Genomic DNA, 14,069 nt, shown 5'->3' with positions numbered 1-14,069 from the left:
GGGAATCGAACCTATGACCTATCATTCACAGCACCTCAATCTTAACCACTAGGCCAAGACATCCTTGGTTAAACGATCCCTTTCAACCTGTTTGTTTTTTTTTCCTTTCAACATGTTTGTAATATGAGTTGGATGTTTCTTACCTCAAGTATTCTCAACATTTCATGGATTAAGGAGGTTATTTTTTATTTTATTATTGGTGGCTTACATAATTCTGGAATGGGAATTAGATAATGGGTAGAAGAGAAGGACAAGTAGTAAAGAAGAAGATTAAGAGACAATTAACTTAATAAATGACTAAAGACAAATAACTCAGTCACTAACCTTCAACACGTTTATGAAAAGTTTGAAAATTAAAAGTTAAAAGAAACCAAAAGATTAAAACTACAAATGACTTACAGGTATTTAAATTAAGTAATTATAAAAGGAGGCTCTACCAAACAAAACAAAACAAAACAAAGCAGTAGCTCATGAGACTTTTTCATGAGCTTAAAAAAAATGACTTATAAATACTCAACTCGACCGACTTTTCAAAATTTGCGTCCCTTAAAGGTCTTAACTAGAGGTGATCATTTTGGCCCGGCCTGCGGGCCCGGCCCGGCCCGTTTTTGGGCAGAATTTTTCGGCCCGCGGGCCGGGACTGGCCCAACCCGCCCGTATTTTTTTGGCTTTGGGCAGGCCAAAAACGACTTTTTAGTCTATTTTAATTGGCCCGCAAAAGCCCGCTAATTTAGGCCTGAAATAGCGGGCTTTCGACACAAAAATTCGGCCCGAATTTAGGCCCGGCCCGGCCCGACCAATGAGCAAAAATTTTTTACCGCGGCCCGGCCCGGCCCATGATCACCTCTAGTCTTAACACTAAATGTTCACCGAAACAAGGCAATGAAGAAAATAATTATGTTTGGGGGTTTTATTTGGACATTGCTTCCCAAGTTTGACATTAACTAATATGATACTTTTGAAAACAAATTCCAATATTTTAGGGCCAGTTCGTTATTGTACTTTATTTTCAGTTTTCTGTTTTTTTGGAAACTAAAAACCAAAAACAGGAAATCAGGAAAAGTGGCTTTCACTTTTTAGTTGTCAGTTTTCAAAATCATCATGTTTCTAATAAATTTGACTAATTTTTTATTCATTATAGGACATACATGACATGACTTTGAAAATCAAAAAACCAAAAAACAGAAAACCATAGTAATACCGAACGGGCCCTTAGATTATGGTTTAACTTTGAATCGCATTGATGTTATTTTTTGAGGGAATTGGATAGAATGGATTTGAGTTGGTTCAAGGACATAAAAACTCAAAGGTTGAAAATGGAAGGTGAAAGAGCAATTCAAATAGTGGGAAAAAGTAAATAAAAGTTTTTAGTAAATGGGAAACATTTTAATAAATGGTTCTAGGAGACTTAATAGAAGAACCAACAAAGTGATTTAAGAGTTGTTTTACAAAGTTTTTATACCAAATTTTAGTTAGTACATATAAGTATAGATAAGTTTAGTTTTTTTTTATATATAAGATAAGGAAAAAAGAGAGCTTAGGAGACCCTCCTCACGAGGGGAACTCCTAAGGCATCGTTTACAAGGATATCATGAAGGGAGGAATTGTTACAAGGAGTAATGTGAAAAGCTGAATCGACTAAGTGGCCGACATTTGCAATCCAGTTGGCTGTTTTGCTTTAGATTATAAGCAAAAAAATGAATAGAACATAGCCTTAATAACAAATTAAAATATACTTTTTTTTAATTATAGTCGGAGAAGATTGTATCGAACAAAATATGATAGCATCAGGAAAGATCTCAATGCTACCAAGTTATATAAGACCTTCAGTGAAAGTATCTAACGTAAAATAATCATTTTATTTACTACTATATAATGTTCCCTATAGATTGTTTCACACTTTCTCAAGAAACAAGTTTTGTGAGTGTTCATTATTTCGATAAGAAACAAGCTTCGCTGATTGCAAGACAAAAAGTTTTACAAATTTATAAGAAAGAATAACGAGCTTAATTTAGAAATAACTTATAAATGATATACTATAGTCATTCAGTTATAATATAGATTTATAATACATGTGTTATCTTTATTTGTTAAAAAATTTATGACTAGGAATATAAATTAAATATTGTATCTAGAACGAGGAAATTTTCAGATTATTAAAATAAATAATATAAATGAGGATAAATAAGTCAATACATCATACTATTGATACATATGAGTCATCACTCATCACCATAATTATGGAATTCATATTAATTATTCTGATTTTCTTTTCTATTTTACCCTCTAAGATGCAAGTTAAAAAATCGCAATCAGATCAATGATTTTTTTGGCAAAACATCAATCATTTTTGCAAAGAATGAATTTTTGCATATCAAACTAAAAAGAACTTTTTTTGTTATTACCTTCTTACACACTTTTTTCAATATGTACTTTGTTAAAGATATTAAACTTAGAATTCATATATAAATGCAAATGTGAATGGGGAGAGAGGATATGAAAAATGACCATGAAATTTATTGGGTCAGAGTTAATAATTACTTTTTGGTGCAAAAGAGGGAGTAAAGTTCCGAGTGGTTCAGAGTATATTTTAGAAGGGAAAAATACAAATGGAAAAGTGATTTGTGTACTTTTTTTATATGTATATAACAGTAAAAAAAAAGTGTTTAAATGTATTGCAATTATATAATTGAAACAAATTATTTTTTTCAATATAACGAAAAAGAATATAAACGCTTTTGATAATTCATTAAAAAAGGGGTGGATAATATTGAGAATTGAATAAAATATAAGGGGTCAATTTCTATTATTTAGAACTTAGTGGGCTTAAGTTCAACAATTGATGAAATTGGGACTACAAACTTTTCAAATGATAAATGGTCATTAATTTTTTTTGGCTTGAGTTAATGTTAGGAGAAAGAAAAATGGAAAAGTGTTATGTTTATATTATACTTATATATTTTTACATGTAATAGTAGAATGAACACAACTACTAATCGATAAAAGTATGAGGGATAATCTACTTATCCTCTAACTTTATATCTGAGAAAATTAATATTTTAAATATAATTGTCAATTATAAAAATCATATAGCGAAAAGAAGATGAACGAATATAAGATCTCCCTCAAAAAAATAAATATAAGATCTCCAATAGCCATACGAAAGGGATAGATTTTATCTTCTAGGATTTGGGAAAAATTATTCTCTTCGTTCCTTATTGATGTTCTTATTAGGAATCTTGGCACTAATTAGAATTAAGTAGACTCTTCTTGAAAATTTTCCAATATATAGATATAAGAAATAAACATATTTATATGGGGTCTTATAGGTATAGAATCATTAGAAAATTTTCCTAATATATAAGAAAAGATTATATTCATAGATATAAGTCAATTTGATTGGTCTCAAAAAATTAGGGTTTTAGTTTTCTAGGGTTTCATCTTCTCGCTTGTTTTCTCTCCCTCTCTCACTTTCTCTCTCCTCAGATCTCTGCAATGATGGCGACTCAGATGAGCAAGAAGCGAAAGTTGGTCGCTGATGGAGTTTTTAACGCTGAATTGAATGAAGTTTTCACACGAGAACTTGGTGAAGATGGTTACTCTGGTGTTGAAGTTAGGGTTACTCCTATCATCCTATGCGTACTGAGATCATCATCCGCGCTACTCGCACTCAGAATGTTGTAGGTGAGAAAGGAAGGAGAATTAGGGAGCTGACTTGGATTGTGCAGAAAAGGTTCAAGTTTCCAGAAGACACTGTTGAATTGTATGCTGAGAAGGTTAACAACAGAGGTCTTTGCGCTATTGCTCAGTGTGAATCTCTTCGTTACAAGCTTCTTGGTGGTCTCGCTGTTCGTAGGGCTTGCTATGGTGTTCTCAGGTTCGTCATGGAAAGTGGAGCAAAGGGTTGTGAGGTGATTGTTAGCGGTAAACTGAGGGCACAGCGTGCAAAATCCATGAAGTTCAAGGATGGTTATATGATCTCTTCTGGTCAACCTGTTGTTGAGTACATTGATTCAGCTATTCGTCATGTCCTTCTCAGACGGTATGTGTATGTGTTTCACGCAGAATCTCATCGATCTATATTTCATGATTGATCCTGAATGATGTTCCTTATCTGGTTTTGTATGCAGGGAGTGGTTGGTATCAAGGTTAAGATCATGCTCGACTGGGATCCTAAAGGAAAGATGGGACCCCAAAAGCCAATCCCTGATGTTGTTACCATCCACCCACCAAAGGATGACAAAGAAGCTGAGCTTGTAGAGCCTATTCCAATTCCTGTCGCGTAAGGAGATCTATTAGGCTAGTTTACATACACGTCTGACCATAATATTTGGTCGGACGACTTTTAGTTGGTTTCAATTTTTTTTTTTTCAGTTGGTTTCAATTTTTATTTAGTTGGTTTCAATTTTTTTCAGTTGGTTTCAATTTTTGTTAAGTTGGTTTTAATTTTTTTTGAGTTGGTTTCAATTTTTGTTCAGTTGGTTTTAATTTTTTTTTGAGTTGATCTTTTTTATTTCAGTTGGATGTCTTTAAGTTCAGTTACTTATCTTATTGTTTCATTTACGTGTTTTATTAGTTGCAAAAAATTTAAGTTCTAAATGAAACAAGTTGCATAACAGAGAGCAAACTCCAAACCATACCAAACACACCAGACACCGCCATCATCTTTCAAATTTTGTTCAGTTGGTTTTAATTTTTTTTGAGTTGATCTTTTTTATTTCAGTTGGATGTCTTTTAAGTTCAGTTACTTATCTTATTGTTTCATTTACGTGTTTTATTAGTTTTCAGTTACTTATATTATCGTTTCAGTTAGTTTTCTTATTCTTTCATTTAACAACTAACTAAAACAAAAAAAAACTAACTGAAAGCAAAACTTAAGTAAATGCAAAAAATTAAGTTCTAAATGAAACAAGTTGCATAACAGAGAGCAAACTCCAAACCATACCAAACACACCAGACACCACCATCATCTTTCAAATCTTCATTCCTACTTCAAAGCAAATTCATTCCTACTTCAGATCACAACATTCACACCAAACTCAGACAATCAAAAGGGAGAGAAATTAGTTTGTATGAGATACAGAAAAAGAGGAAAGTGCATTATCCTAATTCTAGGGTTTTTGCTAAATCTTTCTCAATGTCTACGATTTGATCTTCTATCAGACCAAACAAAATGCATATCCAAGGACATCAGGACTAATTCCATGACCGTTGGAAAGTACCACATCGTCAATCCCAATGGAGGAATTCCGTTGCCAGAAACTCACAAAGTCACTGTTCGGGTAATTTTTATTCATCCTCGAAATCGATTTCTTCGGGAACAGTTGAAATTGTAAAAAAAAAGGTTGATTTTGTGAAATTGAAAAAAAAAATCCCTAATTTTGATTTGATTTGAGTTTGTAGGAGACGTCATCGTATGGGAAGAAAAAGCGAGTGAGGAAAGTGAAGCAGAGAGTGGTGTTGTTGCGACTTGCGAGAGAGAAGATGTATTGGGCTCAGCCCGTCTGACAGTAAACAATACGTAAGACGGTCTGACCCAATACTTTTTCTTGATTTTTTCTATTTTTCTATTTTTTGTTTTATAAAGAATAGAAAATAGTTTTTCAAGTGGTGGAAAATAGATCTCAAAGCAAGGAAGCCATATATTACTCCAAAATCTTCACTTTCCTCCTTTCTTCCTCCCACCCACCCACCCACTCATCCCCTTTCATATCTATTCTTCCTTGACTTTGTAACTTTTCATGAAAGAAATTAAATAAAAGGAAATTTGTTATACAATTATGTTTTTCCTTATCGAAAATTATTTTTTATGGATGATAATTTTCTTCCAACAAACATATCCCTAGGTCGTTCCATTATTGAGATAAACTTGTCTTCAAGTATTATTTTTTTGAACTACAAACATTTTAGAGTTTTTTGTCAGAAACAACCTTTTATAAGTGTCATTTTGTCAGAAACAACCTTATAAATTTTTTTTTGTCAAAAACAACCTTTAAACTCAATTTTTTTTGTAAAATCATACCTGGTGCCTATTTTTCGGCATTGACTGAGATTTTCTGGCCTTGACTTTATTTTTACCCCCCTCCCTCTCTTTTATTTTATTTGGTGTTAACTTTCCCTCCAATTTCATTCTTAGAACCCACCCTTATATAACTACTTCTTCTCTCTCTTCCTCATTAACCCCAAATTCGCAAATTCCCCAACCAAAATCTCTAAATCTGGTGTGCTCTATTTTAGGGTTCTTCAACTGGTAAGTTTATGATTTTTCATCTCAATTAATTTCTTCTTGTTCATAACATTTAGGGTTATCTTTTGAATTGAATTAGGGCTTATCTTATCAATTGAATTAGGACATTCCTTTGAACTTAATCTGTTGTTTTCTTTGTTGTAGTGCTATGGTGAAATGCGGTTGTGGATTTGCAGTTGCAACAAGGACATCATGGACTCATGATAACCCAGGTAGAAAGTTTAGAGCTTGCAAATTTTACAACCATGAAACAGGTCAAAGGGGGTGTAAAACGTTTGACTGGGTTGATGAGGGCCAAACTGATTGGCAAAGAGAAGTCATAAATGTGCTTGTTGCAAAGAAGCATAGGTTAGCCACTGATAACAACATCATCAAGGCAAGGCTGGTTTGTGTGGAGCATGAAAAGAATAGGCTAAATCATGACCTTGAGAAGCTGAGGAAGAAGCCATTAATGAGGAAGAAAGAATCTTTTGCTAGGAATGAAATTGTAGGTTGCAAAGAGAGGAGAGAGAAAATAGGGTGGGTTGGTTTTGAAATAGGGTGGGTTATAAGAATGAAATTGGAGGGAAAGTTAATACCAAGTAAAATAATAGAAAGGGAGGAGGGGTAAAAATAAAGTCAAGGCCGGAAAATCTTGGTCAATGCCGGAAAATAGGCACCAGGTCTGATTTTACAAAAAAATTGAGTTTAAAGGTTGTTTTTGACAAAAAAAAATTTATAAGGTTGTTTCTGACAAAATGACACTTATAAAAGGTTGTTTCTGACAAAAAACTCAACATTTTATCATACTTGTTAAGAAAAATTTAGAACAAATATTCTATGTATATGAATATGACGATTTATCTCAATTACTTCGTTATATAACGATTTCAATTACTTCTTTTACAGCAAGTCTTCTCTGCAATTGGCTACACATTCAATAACTATGTGGCTGCACTTTTAAAAGATAAACTCACCATATTAGGACATAAGTAACCAATTCACTTTATATCAGTAACCCCAAAAAATTATAAATAACCTTTAAGATAAGTAAATCCCAACAAGGGGACACAAATAGCTTAACCAATTATCTCCCCTACTATATTAACAAATAACCCCAATAATTATAAGTAGACAATATATTACGTCATATACTTATTGTGTAACAAAATTTCACATATGCGAACTAATATAACAGCTATAAACGCACACATAATGACACATACTACAACAAAAATGGCATGACATAGATTACACTAACAATGATATAGGTATAAACAAATATGACACGAGCAAAAGAATGACAGTGTACTCAAATAAAGCACCATATATGACATAAATTGCAACAATGGACTATGCAAATAATGACACAAATGTGAACAAAAATGACAGTTGACTCAAAACATGAAACACGCACCTCAAATGATATACTCTCCACCTCAAATGACATACACTTAACTAAAAATGATATAGATTATACTAATAAAAACAATAATTATCCGACCACATTTCCTCCTCCAACTCCACAACACAACAATGTCTATCTTATTACGAGGTTTGATAAATCTCTAACGGGTAGATTTATCTAACACAATTTTCCGTGTAACAAATATTGATTGTGTATAGAACAAATATTGTTTGTATTTCGTATAATAAATAAGAGGAAGCCAACACAAGCAATATTTGTTATGTACACAAACAATATTCGTATATATAAAAGCAATATTTGTTATACGAAAAATCATGTTAGATATTTCTACCCGATAGATGTTTATCATACCTCTCTCATTACTCCCTTCCTCTTCAGATGATTGTGCACTAGCCTTTCTTTAAATACTCCATTAATTATGGGGTTCTCGTTTCAAAATCATCTAGGGGTAAAAAATTATATTTAACCCTACTTGGAAGATGGAAGTTGAAATCGATGATCATGAATTCATGATGTGGACTACAGCTGTAAAAAAATGATTTGATCTGATAACTCGATCTGAATTTATAATGACCTGTAACTGACTTGCACCTAAAATTTTGGCAAAACAGGTCACATGTAGCCCGACCTGATAATAACTGATACATGCACTTGACCCGATACTCTATGACCTGAACCTGAATCGATACCCTCCCAAAAAAGACTGATAACTGAAACGATCCGACCTGAAAACGGTCTAAACCCGATTCAACATCTGACCGGATTAAGACCTGAAACTATAACTCGATGTAACTTGTCATTAACCCGACCTGTTGCGACCCGTTACCTGATTTTACTAGACATGTTGCGACCTGGTACATTATTTTACCTGACTTGTTGCTACATGTTATCCGATTTTATCCGACTTGTTGATTGTTAAAAACTCGACTTGTCATTGGTTGCACCACATAGTAACATAAATCATAAACTAACACTACTTTAAAAAAAGGCATATAACTAGATGAACTATTCAAGCATTGATTTTCAATGAAATCTAAAATAATGATACAAATTTGAAGCAACGCCACGAAAAATTCATGACTTGTTCTGTCCTCGAAGCAACCCGAAAGTGACCTGATACCAAGTATGGTACAACCCGATGACTACCAACCTGAACTCGACCCAAACTGCTATTGTCTTGACCAGATAAGTACCCGGCTCACGCATGATCTGAACCTGAAAGCACCCGCTACAAACCTGCAATAAACCCGAACCGACACCAAATGATCACGAAAGATGACTTGTCCCGAAATTGATCGCGCTGAACTCGATCGAACTTGAAAGAAGAAATGAACCAAGATAGACCTAACCGAATTATGACCGTTCTTTACCTGCACCCGACATATTTGATTTAATGACCTGACACGACATGATCGAACATGAACTGAAATCCGAAATAACTCAACCTGAACCCGACTCGAGTAACTAAATTGATAGCTCTAATGTGGACCATGTGATATGTGGTAGAAGGAAAGTGCCAAAAGTGACGTGATAACATACAAAATGAAAACCATAAATAAATGTGGTTTGTTTCTTTTTTGGGTGAGAAGATAATCAGATTGTTAAACATCGCCCATAAAGTACTTAAAATCGCCCAAACTCTCACATGAATATCCATTATACCCTTACTTATATTTTTTGATTTTTTACCCTCTTCTCTCTCATCTTCTTTTTCTCTAAACCACCATCCTTCACATACTGCCACCACCACCACCACCACCCTTCACCTCCTGCCACCACCACCCTTCATCTCCATAGAATTTTGATCTGAAATAGTAACCATTGTCTTCAACTTATCAACTCAAAGATGGACGTCAAGTCTCTTATACGGAGGTTTTCAATGTATTCACATAATAATACCTGGTGATATTGCTGCACTAATTTGTTTCGAAGCAGAATATATATGGCTAATAAGGGGGATTTTCTTGATGAACCACTCTCCCAGTTGGAGAATAGAAGCTCCTAACCATGATGACATTAATACTCCAACCAAGAAGATGAATGTGATGGATGTCATAAACCCAAGACTTGTACGCCATAAACAGAATTTTTGCAAGGACAATAATCATATACTTCGATCCATAAAAGGCTATGTTCTTCTCAACAATAAGTTAAAGGGTGCAAGTACAAACCTTCAAACACGAACAAGAACAGAGGTGAATTTTTTTTTAAGAAAAGGCGAACGTCCGGCCAGGACGATCGCCCCATGGCAAGAACGTCTGGCCAGAACGTTCCGGCCATGGGTGGAACGTCCTGGCCAGACGTTCTTGCCATGGGGCGATCGTCCTGACCGGACGTTCGCCCTTTCTAAAAAAAATTGTGGTGGTGTTGGGGTGACGCGAAGGTGGTGGTGTTGGGGAGGTAGGGGATGGCAGGGATGGCCGGAGCTAGCCGGGGGTCGCAGGTGGTGGTGGGAATGGTGGGTGGTGTGAAAAAAAGAAAGAAGGGTAAAATTGTCTAAAAAATGATTTTTGGGCGATTTTAAGTAGTTTTTGGGGCGATAAATAGAAGTTCAGTTAATTCATAATGAATCAAATATTTTTTTGGAAACTAGCGTCAAAAAGAAGATATTTTGGGAAATTAAAGTGTACAATAGTACTATATCTATATGTCTTCATAGTATAATAATCTCCAATCAATCTTCCACTAGTATAGTAGTATTTACGTACAAATATTTCTTTCCAACATATATAGCTCATTTAATCATCTCGATCAATGGCAGCTTCAAATTCTCAAGATCAAGATCAATTGGAAAACGAGTTGCAAAAACAAACATTGTGGTTTGATAGGCCATTACAATTTCACGAGAGTTTTTGGTGTTCAAGTCTTGCTTTGAAAGGAATAATCTCATTCCAAACCCATTTTCAAGCTCATGATAATGATATCATTTTAGCTAGCCTACCCAAAACTGGTACAACATGGTTAAAATCTCTCCTTTTTTCTGTTGTCAATCGCACAAATTTATCTCATGATATTTCTCAACACCCTTTATACACCAAAAATCCTCATGAACTTGTCCTCCATCTCTAACTTCAAAATTTCCAAAACACTCTAGAAAATCTACAACCGAATCTATGTAGTAGCGCAAAAATGGACCAAGTACCCTTACTACCAGGCCCGTCTCGAACTATATAGAGGCCCTGTGCGATCTCGTATTTGAAAAATTCAATAATGTAGTAGCTCATCCATACTTCACATAATCATATTATGAAAAAAAATAATCCAAATAAGTAGATAAACTTTTTCTTTTTACTACTTGAATTTTCTCTATTTTGGGCCCCTCACAATTAAGGGGCCCTGTTCTATAGAACATGTTGAACATGCTAAAAGCCGCCCCTACTTACTACCTAGAATATTTGCTAGCCACTTACCATATACATCATTGCCAGAATCCATAAAAACCTCGAAATCTCGAATTGTTTATGTTTGTCGAAATCCTTTAGACACTTTTGTATCATTATGGCAATTTTTCTTGCAACTTGAAACACGTAACAATATTAGTACATCAAATATGGACATGAATATGATGGAGGAACATTTAGATAAATATTGTAAGGGGACATTCCCATATGGGCCTTATGATGATCATGTGATTGGGTATTGGAAGAAGAGTGTAGAAAACCCAGAAAAGGTATTGTTTTTAGAATATGAAGGGATGAAAAAGGAACCAAAAGATCATCTGAAAAAGTTGGCTAAATTTGTGGGTTACCCATTTTCAGAGGAAGAAGAAAAAGGGAATATTATAGATGAGATCATAGAAGTTTGTAGCCTTAAAAGTTTGAAGGAAATGGAGGTCAATAAGAGTGGCAAGTATTTTTCTGTATTTAAGAACAAGGTTTTTTTCCGGAAAGGTGAGGTTGGAGATTGGACCAATTACTTGACTCCTTCAATGGCTAAGCGATTTGATGAAATGCAAGAAAAGCTTAATGAGGCTGGTTTTTCTTCTTCATACTATCAACCTAACCAGTAACTTTGTTGTTGCTTTTGAAAGTTATATTGTACTCCTAATGAAATGTTATTTTTGCTTTAGGTCTTAATAAAGTGACCTTGTTTCATTAAGCTTATACTCATTGTTTTGAAATTGTGATCTATTTTGAATTGTTCACTAGTTTTAGGGAGTTCTTAGAGCAGGCAATTCCCCAGATTTTTCTATGAACAATAAGTATGAACTTTTGTCTTTTAGTACAATCGCTAACTGAAACCATGAAAATTGTTGGATATTTTGAATATGTTTTTTTTTTCATTCTTATTTTGTTTGTTTTGAGATGATATCTATAAAATACATCTTAATGCTAATACAACCAAATAAACTGAACTGAGCGATACTCACTCTTACATAACAAATTAAAAACATAAATAACGTAGACTAGCTAGGGAAAAACGGCCCGATCTGGAGGCATGTGATGATAGCGAACTGTAGTGAAAAACGGTTGCTGATGGATGACGATCACTGGAAACCTGACAAAAGGAGCGAGAGGAGAGGGCTGATTTCCCAACCGGGGAACCAAAGTAACAGCGAGATTAGGAACTCGCAACAGGACTAATCCCAGTGACCTTGTCACATAGGATTCTACGACCAAGGGTCCTGTTGGAAGAGTCACATGCCTTTGTGACTCAATACCCTTTTGGAAGGGTATTTCCGACTTCTCTTTTGATGAGAAGCTCGATTGAGTTGAAGCGTTATAAACCCAATTGACGAATTAGGGAGCCGTTTTCATATATTGTTTTGTCAAGGCAATGATTGAGACAATCATTACCAAGCGAGATTGAAATCTAACCAATGCTAGATCTCGAAGAACCATCCTATTATCAAAATCGGATAAAACAAACCCCATCCATGAAATCGCTTGCCACGCAAACCCTAGCCAACCACATAAACCAGATCCAACATCTTGCAGACAAAGACTACCTCCAACAATTAACAAAATCATCAAGCAGGTTAAGTTAACAAACCACACAACCATAATAACACAACCCATCACTAGTACAGAAAAGGCAATTTGCGTCGGATGTGAGGCGCCTATTTGCGTCGGACTCCGGTACGACGCCAAAGGCCTCGACGCAAATGACCAGAATTGATCTGCGTCGTATGCGGAAACGACGCAGATGGTTGAGCTATTTGCGTCGCACATTTATACGGTGCGACGCAAATGGCTCTCCCCAGCCCACTTCAAAGGGTAATGTGCGTCGCACATCGCCTAGGACGCGACGCAGATGAGTGATTTGCGTCGCACCTTGGGCAACGTGCGACGCAAATTGCAATTTTTTTAAAAAAAAAAATTTTTTTTTTTATAAAAAAAACTAACGAATGCAGAAAATTGTACACAAATTCTATCATGAATCAACAATAAGTAATCAGTAATTGAAAAGGAAATGAAGAACATACAAAAATGGAGAAGATAAAATTACAAATGAAGAACATACAAATTCTATCATGAATCAGCAATACAAAGACAATGGACAGATCTAATATCACCATTACCACTACAAAGCCTCCGCGGTTTTATACTAACATCAGATCTATAACTAAAACATAATAAAAAATAAGAAATTCTAACCCTAACCAGAAGATGAAGGGGAGATAAAATTGAAAATAAAAATAAAAAAACTCAAACACAATCCAGATCTTCGAGAATTTCTTGTTATTTCATAGCAATCCAGATCTTCACCTCAAACGCAACAAGATTTCGAGAAGAACCAGATCTGAAAACGAGAAAAGATTAAGAATCAAAATTCAGATATAAAGAAAAATAAAGAAAAAAAATCAGATATAAAGAAAAATAAAGAAAAAGAAAGAATACCTTCGAATTTTGAAGTGAAACGAAGTTGTAACAGCAGACGAACGAAGTTGTAGCAGACGAACGAAGTGAAACGAAGTTGTAGCAGACGAACGAAGTGAAACGAAGTTGCAGCAGACGAACGAAGTGAAACGAAGTTGTAGCAGACGAACGAATTTCGACGAACGAGTTTGCGGATTTCAGGAGGGATTTGATCGATGAAACGGCGGATTTCAGGAGGGATTTGATCGATGAAACGGCGGATTTCAAGAGTTTTAGGGTTTCAGGAGTGCACAGCAGACGAACGAAGTGAAACGAAGTTGATTGATTTTTGAGGAACAAATATAAACGGCGGATTTGAGGAACAAACGAACGAGTTTGCGGAGTTCTGGAATTGAGAGAGAGGGAGAGGGGGAGAGAGAGAGAGAGAGAGAGAGAGAGAGAGACGCGGCTGCTGTGCACTAAGTTGTCCTTTTAGGGTTTGGGAAAATTAAAAGGAGAGGGAGAGAGCCGAGAAACTTAGTGGGCTGATGTGCGTCGGATGGGCCAAGGGGTCCGACGCACATTAGCCTTTTGCAACGCCCATTTATACTGTGCG

General features: G+C 35.1%; 1 protein-coding gene and 1 pseudogene across 1 annotated transcript; both read left to right on the top strand.

Moving 5' to 3' along the window:
• Nucleotides 1-3,413: 3,413 nt before the first annotated feature.
• Nucleotides 3,414-4,301, top strand: LOC125495275 (40S ribosomal protein S3-1-like; annotated as a pseudogene).
• Nucleotides 4,302-10,311: 6,010 nt separating this feature from the next.
• On the top strand, nucleotides 10,312-11,675 carry LOC104887200 (cytosolic sulfotransferase 13). Its single transcript, XM_057393066.1, is given in 2 exon segments — nucleotides 10,312-10,813; nucleotides 11,025-11,675. Coding segments are annotated over 2 exon segments (1,044 nt in total). The 5' UTR covers nucleotides 10,312-10,409; the 3' UTR covers nucleotides 11,665-11,675.
• The last annotated feature ends 2,394 nt before the right edge of the window (nucleotides 11,676-14,069 follow it).

Source organism: Beta vulgaris, chromosome 2 (genome assembly GCF_026745355.1).
Source record: "Beta vulgaris subsp. vulgaris cultivar EL10 chromosome 2, EL10.2, whole genome shotgun sequence".
NCBI lineage: Eukaryota > Viridiplantae > Streptophyta > Magnoliopsida > Caryophyllales > Amaranthaceae > Beta > Beta vulgaris.
The sequence above is the reverse complement of the archived record's forward strand: the minus strand, read 5'-3'. Positions and strand labels throughout refer to the sequence as shown.